At 38.5% G+C, this 17,339-nt stretch overlaps 1 protein-coding gene and 1 long non-coding RNA gene across 4 annotated transcripts; one reads left to right on the top strand and one right to left on the bottom strand.

Moving 5' to 3' along the window:
- The first annotated feature begins 6,940 nt into the window (after positions 1–6,940).
- Positions 6,941–9,421, top strand: LOC113018994 (uncharacterized). Its single transcript, XM_080293473.1, has 5 exons — positions 6,941–7,123; positions 7,392–7,488; positions 7,862–7,972; positions 8,421–8,587; positions 8,920–9,421. Exons 2-5 carry the CDS (start codon positions 7,399–7,401, stop codon positions 9,380–9,382), a joined length of 831 nt encoding a protein of 276 aa, XP_080149599.1. The 5' UTR covers positions 6,941–7,123; positions 7,392–7,398; the 3' UTR covers positions 9,383–9,421.
- A 4,036-nt stretch (positions 9,422–13,457) lies between these two features.
- On the bottom strand, positions 13,458–15,492 carry LOC145422297 (uncharacterized). 3 transcript variants are annotated; one of them, XR_013903587.1, is made up of 7 exons: positions 15,111–15,492; positions 14,930–14,962; positions 14,744–14,833; positions 14,261–14,332; positions 14,064–14,152; positions 13,849–13,951; positions 13,458–13,598 (listed from the first exon to the last, which is right to left on the bottom strand). It is a non-coding gene; the product is annotated as an uncharacterized LOC145422297 (long non-coding RNA). The 3 variants fall into 3 exon arrangements; XR_013903586.1 differs by having other exon boundaries at positions 13,459–13,598; positions 13,849–14,332; XR_013903585.1 differs by lacking the exon at positions 13,458–13,598 and having other exon boundaries at positions 13,636–14,332.
- Between the last annotated feature and the right edge of the window lie 1,847 nt (positions 15,493–17,339).

Below are 17,339 nucleotides of genomic sequence, written 5' to 3'. Positions count from 1 at the left end.
CCTCCTTCCATCAGTGAGAACTTTGAAGATGAAACGAGGCTGGGTCTTCCAACATGACAATGATCCAAAACACACCGCCCGGGCAACAAAGGAGTGGATCCGTAAGAAGCCTTTGAAAGTCCTGGAGTGGCCTAGCCAGTCTCCAGACCTCAACCCCATAGAAAATCTGTGGCGGGAGTTGAAAGTCCGTGTTGCTCGGCGACAGCCCCAAAACATCACTGCTCTCGAGAAGATCTGCATGGAGGAATGGGCCAAAATACCAGCTACTGTGTGTGCAAACCTGGTAAAGACCTATAGTAAACGTTTGACCTCTGTTATTGCCAACAAAGGTTATGTTACAAAGTATTGAGTTGTATTTTTGTTATTGACCAAATACTTATTTTCCATCCTGATTTACGAATAAATTCTTTACAAATCCTTGTCTGCATGCAGTTCACAGTGAACAAACAGTTTAACATTTAACAGTTAACCCGAAGGATTAAGCAAGCTGAGTTTTGCGTTACAGTTTGTGGGCAAGTTCAAACATGTGATTTCAGTGTGATGAGAAAACAGAGGTGCAAAAGCTGTCAGCAGTCTGGTCTTCTTACCTGCAGAAACTTTAAAACACAGATATTTAGCAGAATTATTTATGGCAACATTATTACAGCATTAAATGGCATAATGTTAATTCAATTCAATTCAATTTTATTTATATAGCGCCAAATCACAACAAAAGTCGCCTCAAGGCGCTTCATAGATACAGAGAAAAACCCAACAATCATATGACCCCCTATGAGCAAGCACTTTGGCAACAGTGGGAAGGAAAAACTCCCTTTTAACAGGAAGAAACCTCCGGCAGAACCAGGCTCAGGGAGGGGCGGCCATCTGCTGCGACCGGTTGGGGTGAGAGAAGGAAGACAGGACAAAGACATGCTGTGGAAGAGATACAGAGGTTAATAACAGATATGATTCAATGCAGAGAGGTCTATTAATACATAGTGAGTGAGAAAGGTGACTGGAAAGGAAAAACTCAATGCATCATGGGAATCCCCCGGCAGCCTATGTCTATTGCAGCATAACTAAGGGAGGATCCAGGGTCACCTGGTCCAGCCCTAACTATATGCTTTAGCAAAAAGGAAAGTTTTAAGCCTAATCTTAAAAGTAGAGATAGTGTCTGTCTCCCGAATCCAAACTGGAAGCTGGTTTCACAGAAGAGGGGCCTGAAAACTGAAGGCTCTCCCTCCCATTCTACTTTTAAATACTCTAGGAACAACAAGTAGGCCTGCAGAGCGAGAGCGAAGCGCTCTAATAGGGTGATATGGTACTACAAGGTCATTAAGATAAGATGGGGCCTGATTATTTAAGACCTTGTATGTGAGGAGCAGGATGTGAGGAGTTAATATACACACGTGCTGTCTCTGCTTGTAAATATGACTGTACCATTAGTCTGTATAGTCTTGTCCTGTGGAGGTGGCTCTTCTGTGTTGTGCCATGCGCTTGTGAAGTGGCTCCACAGGACAAGACTCAGCTGTCCATCCGCATCTTAAGGATAAAGGACACTCTTTCGAGGATGCCAATGTTCACATTGTGGACAGAGAGGACAGATGGTTTGAAAGAGGAGTGAAAGAAGCCATCTATGTTCACTGTGAGCGACCATCTTTGAACAGAGGCGGGGGTTTACGACACCAACTCTCTGCCATCTATAATCCAGTTTTGAGATCCCTTCCCAGACACCTTAACGCCCACTCACATCCTGGGCCATCTGATCTCAGGAATTCGCATGATAAGGTGGGGCCAGGTTTCACAATGAACTCACCCGATACTCTGGCTGATTGGGACCCACACCCAGTTTCACACCTTGGCTCAGGCGATTAGAGGATCATCGGGGGGTCCTTTTGTCCCTCTGTGGGGGGTTACTCCCACTAGGTTTATATCTGGGACTCTCCACCATTTGACCTTAGAACTGAAGAAACTTCTCGGATGAGAGGTGAAACGTCTTCAAGTAACTTAAAGAAGTCCAGACACTTTTCTTTGCAAGCTCCTTTGACTTCTTTATATCATATTAAGATATCTCAGGGATTAAACATCTTTAATTTACCAGAAAGTTTCACTCATCTGGCCCACTTAAAATCAAAGTGAGCTGTATGTGGCCCTCAATGCAAAATGAGTTTGAAATCCCTGACTAAGACAAATTACTGAGTGATGTTTTTAATATCTCAGTCCACTGATTAAAATGGCTTTGAATTAGAATCAGTCTCACCTTGTGGTTGAGTGTCCCTTATGGTGTAGATGTAGTGAACAGGTCTAGAGGGCAATAAACCATCATCTTCTGATGGGGAGGGACAGTGGAAGTGAAGGGATAGAATAAAGTTACGTTGAAACCAAGCACACCATTGTTTTTCTTGTGACATTACCAATAAGTTTGATGTGTCACATGGCCCTCTTCCTATTGAAAAAACAAAAGTTGTATCCAAGATGGCCGACTTCTAAATTGTCACCACCCATCTTGAGGAGTTTGCCCCCTCACATCTAATAATGTGCCACAAACAAGACTTTAATATCACCAACCATTCCCATTTTATTACGGTGTATCCATATAAATGCCCCACCCTGTACATGAATGTGAGATGAAGCTACCTGGAGTTACTCATACATGTTTTAAACTAAAGATAATAAAAGCAACAAAGAGCCTTTCACAACTCTTTGTGGGCATATGTACTACATCCACAAATCTTCCCTTTGATCATCCTTTTTTCAGCTGGCAGCTCCATGCAATATATCCACTACCCTTCCTCTGAATATGTCCAAACCATCCCAGCCTTGACTGGAAAAAAAAGTCATAATTTCGTTTGATGATTATTGATTTCTGCAGCTACAGTTGGATGGTTGGGGAACAGTGAGATGCTTTTCATGTCAAAATGGACCAAAATCTCTGAGGAATGTAAAAGAGGGTGCACTATTTTTTCGCTCTAACTTTGCAGTAATTAAATCATGTCTTAATTTCAGCCCAACTCTAGAGTGCATCATGAAACATTGTCTTTTTCTTTTTTCAGTTGAGAAAAAAACAAAACAAACAAGAAATATGTTACATGCAGTTTGTCACTGTACACGTGTGGATGACACTTTTATGGATTTATTATGATTTAGGTCACATAATTAAACAATTTTAATGACTAGAAAATATTGTTTGGCATTTATTGGTGTTACGTCCCCACAAATGAGGTCTAGGGGAAGGTGTGGGGAGCAATGACAAACAGGAAAAAATGAAGAGGAAACCAAACAGAGGTGTTTAGCTCATATTAAGGTTTTATTTGAAATAATCTTAACACAAAGAGACCGCAACAACGCTTTATCAATAAGTCAAAAAAAGGAAAATGGTCACAACAACAAAGAAAACAACAAACTAAGGTGCACTTTCGAAGGCCCACAGGGCCACCCCGTCGCTAGCTGCAGCAAGCTCTACTGCTGTTGAGGCCCACAAGTAGTGAGGTGAGTAGTAATATTTTTTTGCTCCCCACCCTGCGCGTCCATGTGAGTGCATGTATGTGTGTACTGGCTTTGCACGTGCATGTGAGTTCAGGGGTCATGTGAGTTCATAAGTGTTTAATTGCGCTTTATTTAATGAAACCATTATGTGTTTTAATTAAACTGTTTTTAAGGATTGTATAGGTCTCAGCGCTGTTATTTAGACATAGGTGATTTAATGTAACTAGTTTAGGAGCATTTCACTTTCTTTAGCGCTCCGAAAGACAGTTTTTAAACAGAGCACCACAAACAACATGCATTCCTTTAGAAAATCACTTTTCTTGTGATAAATCTAAAACCACATATTCACACCTGGCCACAGTAGCACTGTATCAACCCCCTACAATTATCTAGTAGCCACACTATGTAACAGTAAGACTCAACTACACATAGGGGGCTGCAGAGAGGGCCCCATGTGACACTCACCTCTCCTCTCTTGAAACTGGTAGATAGTGATGGCCCGCTTGAAGCTGACGCTCCGGAGCGTGTGTCGAAAAAAACAACACACTGGTTCAGAAGCACTGTGTCGAGGCTTGCTTCGTTTGGCAAACATCACGTGACCAGTGACGTCCGAAGCTTCATTACGCACGTAACTGCTTCGGTACCTGATTCAAACGGACGGGATTCGTGGAGTGTGCTGATGGTGACAGAGAGCGAAGAGGTGATCATTCCACTGACAGATATGGAGCCAGCGAGGAAGAGAGGACGTTATGGCGTGTGGAAATATTTTGAGTTGATTTTGCTCAATTCATTTTATCTGCCGAAGTGAAAAACCTGAAATGTCCAAAATCATGTTTTCATAATGTAAATATCATTACAGCATATGACTTTAGGAACACTTCCATGTGAATTAAAGCTAATGAAGACTACAAAAATGTATTTGACACTATACGTACATTACATTGCTACAGTTTAGAAAATCATTTTGTTTATTGTTTTTAGGTGATAGTCTGCAGGACCCAGGAATACCTGCATATCTACCAGCTTGCAGTGTGGTTCCTGCACTCCACAGCCTCTTCTGTTCCATGCAAGTGGATTTTCTCCAGGGCAGGAGAAACTATTTCTAAGAAAAGAAACAGACTCAGCCAGCGCACAGTAACACTAATCCTCTTTTTAAATGTAAATAACAAAAGGGCTACCTTACATTGATCATGTTTTTACTCTGCAAGTTCTTGATTAGGGGTGGGTTTTGATTATCGCTTTTCTGATTACAATCCATGCTAAATTGAATAAAGTGATATTGATTCATTAAAATCCCGTGTCGATTTGTAAATTAACGTTATTATGCCTGAAACGCCAGCATCTCAGGTTAAACTTCACAACATGTCGTCAAACACCATGCAGCTAAAACAGTAACTGGGTTTACGGATTCTGCATACAAACGTGAACACAGAGCGCGGACCCGACGCGTCAGAATCAGATTTTGGTGTGTTGTCGGGTCCGCGCTGTGTTTGCCTCTTTTTTTTTCGCTGGCTTCTGCAGCTGCAGGTTTCATAACTCTCTGTTTACATCTCTAATTAAGGCTCACATGTGTCAGCTTTCTTTTAATAGATACGAAATTATGGATATATACTGATACATGACCAGAATTGTAATATTTCTGACTGAGGCAAAACTTTCCAGATTCCAATCAAATTGAATCGGATCCTGTATCGAATCAAAATGATTCTACAAATCAGTAACGATGCAGCCGTACTCAGCTTCCTAAGCATTTTCCCTTTCCAGTTCACAATCAATCCCACCCCTAGGTCAAAAATATGTATAGGACAATTGGCCTCATCTAATATTTTGTATGAACCTGTCCAGCTGTCCAGTGATTAAATGACAAGTAGATGGAGGCAGGACTCCACAGCAGGGGCATACTCCATAATGTGCTGTGCGTTATCATATGTATATTATATATATTGCTCACTTATTGTATTTACCAACATCAAGGAGTTATGAGCAAAGAAAGGCAACACCATAGTGCATGTTTAAATAGGGAAAGTTTATTGATCAAAATGTATTACGCAAATACACATTACATTTTTTCAGCCCGCCAATCGAGAAAACAAAACCAATTACATGTTCAAAGCAACGGAACGGTGGCCCAATATCAGAGAGAACTCCACTCTTGAGTGAGCAGTGATGATTGAGCAGTCCGTTTTATTTTGGGACGATCTGATTTCCTCGTGTCAGCATTGTTCCCACATCATCATAATTAATGTTGTTCCAGGTTCAACATTGCAAGTGACCAATCACCTTCTTGTGACGTCATTCCTTTGCGACTTCGAAATACCCGCCTTCGAGTATTTCGAAATACAAGTGAAGAAGCGAAAAACCGCCGCCTGTCCGCCGAATTTGAAGTCAATTTAGGATACTTTCCTTTAATAAACGGTAAGCATTATACATATGTTCCTCACTTGGCTTGCTGTTTGTTTGCTAGCGATAGGCTACTTGACAACAGCATTAGCTAACCAGTGTTCTCTAGACCAGCGTTCCCCAACTTTTTGGGTGTTTCGTGGCCCGGGGGTTGGGTCAGGCAAAATTGCAGTAGCTTCCCTGATCATTTTACAAACATAAGTGAAGAGAATCTGGACTAAAAGGCCTAGACTTATGGTTGTGTGCTGAATCTATGAATCAAACTATCACCTGGAAACATAATTAACTGGTCCATAGCTGTGAAACTGGACATGAGTTCTTGATTCTATGGAGATTAACAGTAATCCAGAAATTTACAAATTTGTCCTGGTACATCGCGTAAATGTTGTCCCTGGGACATCGCGTAAATGTTGTCCCTGGGACATCGCGTAAATGTTGTCCCTGGGACATCGCGTAAATGTTGTCCCTGGGACATCATGTAGAAGTTGCCCTGGGACATCGTGTAGATGTTGTCCCTGGGACATCATGTTAAAGTTGCCAGAGACATACCATATGAAAGTTTAGCTTCTTTTAGCCCCTGTTTGTTTTATATTATTTTATATATATATTTTTTTTAATATTATATTTAATATTTACATTGTATTGCAAAAAACCCCAAAACAAGTTAAAATGAATTAATGAATATTGACTAATTAAACCTTCGTTATTTTTCCACCAGAAATGGACGACATAATTAGAAGAAGTGTTCTGAATGACGAAAAAAAAAGAACTGGAAAAGACACACAACTTTGTGTGCATGTGTCACAATGCCAGGAGGACCCATTCAGTGTTGTGTTAGAAAAATTGAACTCATTAACCCTTCATGGACATTATAAATGTTTAAATGTTGCCTCAGGTAAAGACAGGAAAAGAGACTATTACAAATTCAACTGCATCAGAGCTGGGGAAAAAAGTCGAAACAGCTACAGAGCAGTGGGCTGTAAGGCCTATGTTTCATTTAAAGTACTCAAATGTTGGAAAGACCACACAGTCATCGTGCAGCGTACATATGATAAGCATGATGGGCAGTAAAACAGTTAGTATTTGTTGACACCACGCACTGCGTTAACCAGTATTCATTTCCCTTATTCACACTTGTTGTAAGAGATGATCATGGGCATGGAGTCCCTGTGGCCTATGCTATTGTCAGCAACGAAAGTCAGAAAACCCTGGAAACTGTTCTTGGAATAGTTTGTGAGCATTTCCCAACTTCCCCGAGGTAAATAATACATTGACAGCTATTAATTTTGAAATAATTCCTTTTCAAAAAAGTTATAACATGCCAGAATCTAATGCTATAGCTGCAGCATGGGCTGCAAAAAACTTTCCTTTCCAGTTGTTAAAGTTATTCCTATAGGCTGTATGCAGTATTTTATATATCTACTTGTGAGTTGAAATGTTTAATTTGGCATTGAAGTGGTGCTTTGAGATAGCAAAAACATTTTCATACTGTTTAATCTCATTTAGTGTTTTCTTTTTTTCTGTAGAGCATTTATGGTTGACAAAGACTTTGCGGAAATAAATGCTTTGCAGAAGGTTTTTCCAGAGTCAGCTATCCTTCTATGCTGGTACCATGTCTTGCAGGTAAACCACATTGTTTTCTTTTCACGTTGTCTAAGATGCACCTGAAACACATTTTTACAACAGGGTCCTGTTGTTATGATTTGCCTCATTGTGATATTCACCTACTCAGGTTAATGAATATAAAGGGATAAAATGTTGAGTGACTATGTCCATCCATTTAAGACCACAGTGCACTCATCTTCTGGTGGCTGCTTCCCAAAGCTCTTTTTGACATTTAAAAATATGTTTGCCTGGTTGATTTCTGTAATGCACAGGTCCTCTTGTCCAGTGAGTGACAAAGTTATTTTTGGACGTCAGCTTTCTTTTATGCTTTTTGTACAGCTGCTCCTCTGTCTCTCTCTCCAGATTAACTTTTTTTCTCTTACATTCACAGGCTGTTAATCGATGGCTTTCAAAATCAGAGTCCGGGGTCCATGGGCTTTCTAACACCCAAAAGAGAAATGAAATCATTTCTTTCTTTTGTAAGCTGAAAGCTTGCACATCTGTAAGTGTAATTTGTCTATTTCACATTTTGATTTCTTGATTACACTAAGAGCATAATAACTTTCAGTTGCTAAAAAAAGTTACAGAGAGATACAAAATAGATTTTTGAAACAATTTCTAAAACTGGCTTCTTATCTTGCTTATCAAAACAAGTACTTAAGCTGTGCAGACCATCATTGTGTCACCCACTGTGCAGTAGAACTTGTGAGTGGGATTCTTTCACAGACAGATGCTGAAACCAAATATGCTTATAGGTTTAGTGTTCCTTCTTAGCCATTGTAAGGGAAGAAATAATTGCTTCTTAATACAAAAACACGACATATTATTAATAACTTAAAATTCTTAATGTTATTCAATAAAAGGAAAAGGGCTTCAATACATAATATTAAAGATTTCAATAGGTCTGTTAAATGGATTGAAATATATTCTGTTGCATCCAATTCTCTTAGGAGGACGACTTTAAAGCCACATCAGCAGAGTTCTGCCAGACATTTAAGCAATACCCTTTGGTGTGCCAGTATTTTCAGAAGCACTGGGAAGGCATTGGCCACATGTGGTGTGACTACGGCCGTCGCTTCAGTCACGCTCGTTCTGAAACAAACAATGTGATTGAAAGGTATGATTTATTATTTTGACCTCATTCAATTGTATTGCTGAAAAAAAGATATTATGCTTTAATCCAAGAGGCTAAACTGAGTAGGTTCGTCATGTCATTGCCAGAACAGGTTTTAGGCAAATCCTTTAAATTCTAGCAGCGTTTTTTATGTTATCACAACAAAAAACAGAGTAGGTGGGTTTGCCTAAATCAGCTAAACCGACACAGAGCATTCCTTTATAAAAGACGTGTGCAATAGGTATTCCAATTTTTAAAAAAATAATACAGTCTTGATTAAAACTTTAAATTCCTTCAATTACAGTTACTAATCATTTCAAATAACTGTTTTTCAGATTTTTCCACCGCCTGAAATACCAGTTTTTATCTGGCTACACGAATAGGCGTCTGGATGATCTGATTGAAGTGCTCCTAGGGAAGGCCGACGACTACTTCTCAGTCATAAAAACCCTGCAAGATGTGGGCCGCATGAAAAACAGGTTTGCTGACACCTTGTCTCAAGTTTCAGACTCTGCTTCAAGACTGATGGAAAGTGGTTGGGCTCTTAAAATTACAGTCAAGAACAGCCATGGAGTTAATGCATATCAAGTCCCATCTGAGTCAAGAGAAGACATGGTGTATGATGTCTGCCCTGTTGAGTCCTACTGCAACTGTACATATGGCTTACGAGGACTTCTTTGCAAGCATCTAGTGTTACTTGCAAAATTAGCAGAGGCTGACAATGACATCTATCCAAACATGGAAACAGACCTTGGCAAGAATTGCAGTGAAAGAAAGGCATTACTTTGTACACTGTGAGGACTTGAAAGTGATAAAAATGCCAAGTTTGTTTGGAAATCTGTGTTTTTTTTGCATCGGCTGAAACACTTCAGTGCACTTGTTGTACGTTCTCTCACTATAACACATGTGCTTGCCTGAAGGTGGCTTGTAGCCATTTTAAACAAATGAAAAACTCTCTGAAAAGTCCTCTATCAACTTTGAATGACACTCCTGTAGTTGAAAGCACAGACAAAAAATGCACAGAAGATGCAGTTGGAAAACTAAATGCTGTTTTAGACACAGTTAAACAGTGGGCATTCATTCCAGAGGGTATTACTGCAATGCTAGATGAACTGCATACAAATGTCTTAAAAACAAAACAAGTAGGCAAAAGTATATGCCAGTACGAAATAAAGACGACAGATAATGCACGCAAAATTAGGCCATTGTATTCTAGCAAGAAACGTTCGGCCAGCATCGACATTCCAACAGTCTGAAAATGAATGTGAACAGTCGATAACCACTGAAAGAGAGACATCCTCTGGAGAAAATGAAAACCTTTTGGAATACAAAACAAAAAAGAGAAGAGTTAAAGCTAAGTATATGCACAAGTAGACTTTTGTGTGACATTTCAAAGGGACTGCATCCATTACTTCTGTTTATTGAAACCTAAAGCTGAATAGCTGTCTTAACTTTCTGCCAAGGAACAGATGAAAAGAAATTGTTTGGTCTCTCAAGCAGTTGTTATTTATGTGTGTTATTCATTACTTAGGCTTGGTTGCTGTTTTTGATACAAATTCATCTGTGCCCATTGTAATATTTTCATATGTTACTATTTTTATATTGCTATGCATTATAAATAAAGGATTACTTATTACTATTAAAGGTCTGCATTTGTAATTGTTGGTATTATTTATAAAATATGCGCTCTTAAGTTTTTTGCTCCATAAAACGATACCTGTCACTTTTTGGACATAGAGTATCAGCTGTTGAGAATCCTGGCTCATACAAAATAGAAGTAAAAGGTTTCAACATCCAGCCTTTTTATGATTAAATACAAAGTGTAATAACAGAGTTATTGGGGTGTGATTTTGTTAATAGTTAGTCTTAAGTATAAGTTTAATAGTAATGAGTAAGAAAATATAGCCAGAGTAATGGAATGAGACTAACACCTGACCTCACACTGAGATTTGGTATGAAGTGGCATGTTTGTGCTAATGCTGACATTGGGGCTCAGAGTTCCTCTGTGTGTATATATTTGTGAACGTTAACTTGGCTAATGTCCAAGGGTTTGACTGCTTTCCTGTTGGATTGTATCACAAAGAACAGGGATAAGAGCACCAGTGGCCGTGCACACCCTCATCTCTCTCCTTCACCCAATCATTAGTGTTGGAAACCGGCATTAGCTCAGAGTAGATTAGACTTCAGTATAGTGCAAGTGATTTGATTTTATGATTATTTGATTCAGTTTTTTCTGTGTTCAAGCTCAATTACTTTAATAAAATATGTTGAATTCAAACAAATAAATAAACAAATAAACTGTGGACATTACCCTTTTAAACCTTTCTGAAACAAGACAGGTAAAAACCAGTGTATAAAAGTTTACATAGGTATAAATAGCTCTAACACTTTACTCCAGCCTGGCGTCCACATATGTGGACATCACATTTTGGGTTATTTAGACCAAAATACTAAATCTTGATCAACAAGTGCCTGATATACAGTTATGAGGACATTATACTGCAACTGTTCTATCGAAATTTCAAATTAATGTCCTCATATGTGGCTCTCATTTTTCTCAGAAACAAAAATTAGGTAAAAAAAACAAAACCTGGTAATTCTTTCTTTTTACATTCATCGGGTTCCAATCGGCCCAAATATCAAAGAGAAATTAAAAATGCATGCCATGGAAGATTTCGGGTCTTAGGGGGTTAAAATGACCAGACCCCTCCGGCCTGTTTTCCAGGCCACTAAATTAAACCCAGTCAATTACCAATTGAACAGAATAAAAACCTACGAGGTCCACTAATAGTCCAAAAGTCCAAATCTTTAATAGAAAAGACAGGCAGAACTCAAACAAACAATAATCCAAACGAGGAGCATATATACACACTGGAAAGTAAATAATTATAAGTTATTAAATCAGACTAATTAAATACAGTAAAACTAATAAGGGAAGACGAACACACGGGAAATAAAAATAACAGTGTAAACATACCAAAACTCAAAATAAAACAGGAAAGCTACTACAAACCGAGTGTGACACAATTACATTCATATTGAAACATATGTGATAATTTTCTTTCTTTGTAGCATTTTTAAGATATGTGTTAGAACAGTCATTATGCTGTTTGGATTAGGAACCAATCATTTTTGCCAAATAGTTAACACAAACTTAGAACAACAATGAACAATTTTCAAGATTCTGATTTACAGAACAAACAAAAGTCACAAAAGGTTTCATTATTTAAGAGACAAGATCAAGTTTTTCACACAGGAATGAAATGACAGAATCCAGTGCAGCGGGGCCAAAGGTGTGTGTCAGCAAACTGAAGGTTGAGGAATCAGTCAGCTCATGTTTAAGATTGTGTTGGATTTTGAGAAGAGTCTGTCTGTTATTAGAAAGTACGATTAACAATGTTACACCAATAACCCAAATACGGGGAAATGACAAATAATACCAAAAAAGATACAACTTTCATATTGTTTTACTAACTTACTTTGTCATATCAGCACTTGAATGGTCGATGCCTTTACAGACCATGTCTGTTGTGACATCGCAGGCCAATCTTCCGGCAAACCCGAGGGCTAGCTCCCCAGCCTCCTCTTCACTCAGAACACTAAACACTGTTACTTTAGTTTTGGCCTTCTTAGGCCTGTCAAGAATCATTGCGGGCAGTTTGGCTTTACGGCCCTAAAAAAGAAAAAGTGCAAACACCAAAAGAGCAGAGAGAGACACACACACGCACACAAAGTTAAATGCTTTTGTTTACATGGTGTAATTGTGTATATGTTGCAGCAAATGCACAATTTCCAGCCACATTGTCACTTCATTGATACGAGTAACCCGGATTTATTTCAGGTGACATCAAAATCACGAAATGTATACCTACCCCAATCAAACCTCTGAAAACATGAACTGACATGTTCTCTGCATTGATTCTGCGCTTGATCTCGTCTTCTGTTATTGTGTAGGTTTTCTTTTTTGAGCTTGGTACAGATAAGCGACCATGCACTCTGTAAACTGTACTAGTTCCTTCTGAATCAGTTTGAAATTCTGCATCTGCATCGATCCTGTCAACATCAGCAGCAGCAGCATTATCTGTACTCAGACTTGTGCCGTATACTTCTGCTTCTTTTTCGTTGTCTTCAGTCTGTGTACCTTCATCTCTTTCAGTCTGTGTACCTTCATCTCTGACTGTCAGTCTTCCTATCTCACTGTTACTTGTCGATTTGCTGCAGATGTTCTCTCCCTTAGGAACTTTTCCTTTGTCATTCGCTGCCTGATGCTTTCCCTGATGACATTCTTCACTGGCTACTTCTATTGCTCCTCCTGTATAGCCACCCACTATGCTGCACAACTCCTTTCCCTCTGCTGTGCTGCACTGTGCTGTTACATAAAGAAGAATGATATAAACAGCACTATATCAATTTAATTGTGAAGAGAAATCCCCACAATACGACACAGTTATGTCTAAAATAGTTTTGTGTAAAAACTGGATCTTGAAACGTCCACTTTAATTACACAGTCCTGGTGTGCAAAGGCAAAATTACGAAAAAAAAATTCACTTTAAACATTTTTGGACGTTGTTTAGTTATATTGTGACTTACTCTCACAGAAGATACACATGCCACAAACAGACTTTGAACAACGCATGTGCTTGTATGCACCACATTTCTGGCACTGCACCTGTGAATTAAAAAAAGAAAAAAAAGAAGAAGAAATAAACAAACAAAAAACAAATGAACAAAGTCCATTAAATAAACAATCTATATGGCTAAGGACATGTCATAGTGTACCCGGTCTTTGGCTGCAATCACACACCAGCACTGACTGCACTTCCTAGTTCGATCTGCAAAATATAATTTGTTTAAGTACAAGTTACATTTTCCAATGTTAGAGAAAAAGAAGGCAGCTAATTTTATCTTTACCTATTGAGGAAAATAAGTAGCGGCAAAGTCGAGACCCGAGCTTTGTGATTTCAGTGTTGTACTCCTCCACTTGTGTTTTACCGTCAATGAGAGATTGGGCAAACTAATAATTGACGAAGAAGAAAAAAAAAAAAAAGAACAAAAAGAATTAGATTAACAAAGAAATGTTTGTTTGTTTTTACCCCCCCCCGAGGAAAAAAAAAACAGAGCAACCAAAGCAAAGCATTACTGCTGAAATGGTTCAATCTACAAAAAAAATTGAGATTTTACCATCCTGCCTCTAAGGCTTTAAAAACTGAATAGGCAAAAATGTAAACATTACTTATATAGGTTAAAGCTATAGTTTTCAGTACCATTATGACATGCACTCCACATGAGTTCCCATCCTGTTGATGTGGGTGGCTCACATGTGACAAGGTCCACTCTCCAGCGCAGCCTCTTGCTGAAGCAAATGAGCTGAGAGATCGCAGTTATTACAAATAAAAAGCATATAGAGAAATCAATAACCACGTTCGGTAATGATTTCAATTAAATTAAATATGTTATGTTAAATATGTTAATTAATTACCTCCAGTTTTTCAACACCGCACTTTTTCTGACCTCCGACTCGCCAAATGAATTCATATAGACTATGGTCCTCTTGGGTATGTCACAAAACTGTTTTGTAAAAAGATGGATATGGTAGGCTTGGGCCTTGAGCTTTCCTAATGAGGGACACTGAAAAGTATCATGCACTAGAGAGAGTGCAAAATCTGTGCAACTTACAAACAAGGTCCAGTGGCTGCCGTTTTCCAGACAGGCTCCAATCAATTACTCATACATCTGAAAGATGTTTTTCTGGAAATAAAAATAATGTGACAAGTATGTTTTTCTGTCAAGAATGACACTGCAAAACTGCAAAAGCTTGTCAGGTGAGACTTGTAATTAATTCTGCAGATACACAAACATATAGAAAGTGTCATTTTTGGTTTACATTAATTAATTTCTATAGTGTGTACAAAACAAATCAAGACCACAGACTCAACACGCACCACTCAATTTTTGGTGTTCTTTATCAGTTGGCCAAGACAGAAATGTTTTAATCTGTGTGCATTGCTTTTGAACAAGTCTTTACACAGAAAAGGTTTCAGAAAGGTATTTTTCAGGTTCTTCTGACAAGGCTTCAATTTTGGAAAATGCTGTTTGTTTATAGTGGCAACTTATAAACCCTTTGTGATAAGAACATAGTTACCACAGTCCAAGTCATACCTTCAAAAAGTATGCACTTTGTGCTCTTGTGGACCCATCCAAAATTTTTCCAGTGATTTGGCTTGGTATTGGATAAATGTGAGGGAAATTCTATAAAAATAACATAAATACACCTATGTTTTCAAATACATTACAAAAAACGTAAACATGCTATGTCATTATGATCAAACAAGCTTTTCAACATACCTCACACTGCAAATAGATTAGGCCATCTATTACCTTATAAAACAAATAAATAAATACATATAAATAAAAACAGAACTAAGGAATACGATTCATTAAGTAAATTGTACAATAAAGTGTATTTAAAGCAGAATTTAACATTAGTTTTATGACAACATAAAAGGATTTTTATGTCAAGAGGTACCTCATCTGAAATGTTAGTCTGGTCAAACAGGGATTTCAAACTTGAAATACCAATAGAGTTTGGTCCAGCTACTCCCACAAGGTAATCTGTGAGAAAGCATATGCTGTAGTCAACAGATATCATTTTCTTTTTGCATGCTGCAACCATCATCCATTTCAGTCTTCTAGGAGCTTTGTCTGGTTGTAGTTCTTTTTTCTCCTCCTCATCTATTAATTAAATTGTTTTCTGACCTTCCTAACTGTTTCCGACCTGTCTTCCCAATGTGATGTTTAAGCAATATATGTATGGTCAGAAGGGGGTGAAATTTTCATTGCAGTTGTACGTGTAACATTGCATGTGATAATAAAAGGCTTGATTGGTTGATTATTCAACATGAGTTGACATTTACCTGACATTGTGAAGGAGTCACAGTTTCTGTAAGGGTGTAAGAACATAACATGTGGATTTGTTACACTTCTTTTTCACAAGTTAATAACAATCAATAATTTTCATTCCATTATTTACAAGCTATCACACGATGTCCCAGGGACAACATTTACACGATGTCCCAGGGACAACATTTACACGATGTCCCAGGGACAACATTTACACGATGTCCCAGGGCAAATTCTACATGATGTCCCAGGGACAACATTTACGCGATGTCCCTGGGACAACATTTACGCGATGTACCAGGACAAATTTGTAAATTTCTGGATTACTGTTAATCTCCATAGAATCAAGAACTCATGTCCAGTTTCACAGCGATGGACCAGTTAATTATGTTTCCAGGTGATAGTTTGATTCATAGATTCAGCACACAACCATAAGTCTAGGCCTTTTAGTCCAGATTCTCTTCACTTATGTTTGTAAAATGATCAGGGAAGCTACTGCAATTTTGCCTGACCCAACCCCCGGGCCACGAAACACCCAAAAAGTTGGGGAACGCTGGTCTAGAGAACACTGGTTAGCTAATGCTGTCGTCAAGTAGCCTATCGCTAGCAAACAAACAGCAAGCCAAGTGAGGAACATATGTATAATGCTTACAGTTTATTAAAGGAAAGTATCCTAAATTGACTTCAAATTCGGCGGACAGGCGGCGGTTTTTCGCTTCTTCACTTGTATTTCGAAATAATCGAAGGCGGGTATTTCGAAGTCGCAAAGGAATGACGTCACAAGAAGGTGATTGGTCACTTGCAATGTTGAACCTGGAACAACATTAATTATGATGATGTGGGAACAATGCTGACACACGAGGAAATCAGATCGTCCTTTATTTTGCAGATTCAAGCTGCTCTTCAAAATTTTCACCACCAGATGTCACCGGAGAGGACTGTTGAAAAGCTTCGAGTAATGAACCGTTTTTCAATACAAGCTTCAGTGCTTCGGAAAGCTTCATTTGGCCATCACTACTGGTAGAGACTGGCTTTAAATAGGGCCATCAATTTCCCTCCAATTGCCCAGCCAGTACCACTCACTCAAACTGAGGGACCTAAAACTCTACACAGATGATCTAAAAACACAAAACCTCTACACACTTCTAATATGCACATTTACACAACTAAATGGCAGTATTAAGGAAAGGAAAAACATTCAACAAATCCCTTTAAACCTTAACACCAACAAAAGGAAGCATCTCTATGGAAAAAGAAACCCCTCCACTTGGTTTGACCTGCTGATGTCATATGTGACATCATCAAGACTTTAAAATGAGGAAATGCCAGGCGGATGTTTCCCCCACACCTGATCCTCACGAAGACTGAAGAGACAAACAAAGTAAGTATGAACAAATGACTTAATCTGTAACATAATAAAATATAAAGAAACATGTAATTTGTATTTGCCTTAATTTGCAGAATGTTTAATTTGCCAGCAACAAAACGCTTACACAAACAAACTCAGGATAGTGAGTGAAGCAATGTTATTTTACAAATAGCAAATCATAGCAAATACATAGAAACAGAATAATGTGTACAAAGTGCAAAAAAAAAGGCAAACACATATGGGACAAATGGAGAGCATTACAACTGCTCCTCCACTTTGTCACACCCCAAAGGTCAGAAAACATTTAAAGAGGCTTCCTTATCAAGAGCATCCCAGCACACACATCCCAACTGTACCTCCATAGTTTACACCTTTTTCATTGTAAACTGCTCCTTTATCTCACCATGTCAGAGGTCAACTGAAACCATGTCCAACTGAACCTCCAAAGGTTTTTAAACCTTTTTTTCTTTACATCCTACTCTTTTA

The sequence above is a fragment of the Astatotilapia calliptera genome, chromosome 3, assembly GCF_964374335.1.
Source record: "Astatotilapia calliptera chromosome 3, fAstCal68.1, whole genome shotgun sequence".
NCBI lineage: Eukaryota > Metazoa > Chordata > Actinopteri > Cichliformes > Cichlidae > Astatotilapia > Astatotilapia calliptera.
Note: the sequence above shows the minus strand (reverse complement) of the source record. Positions and strands in the feature narration are given on the sequence as shown.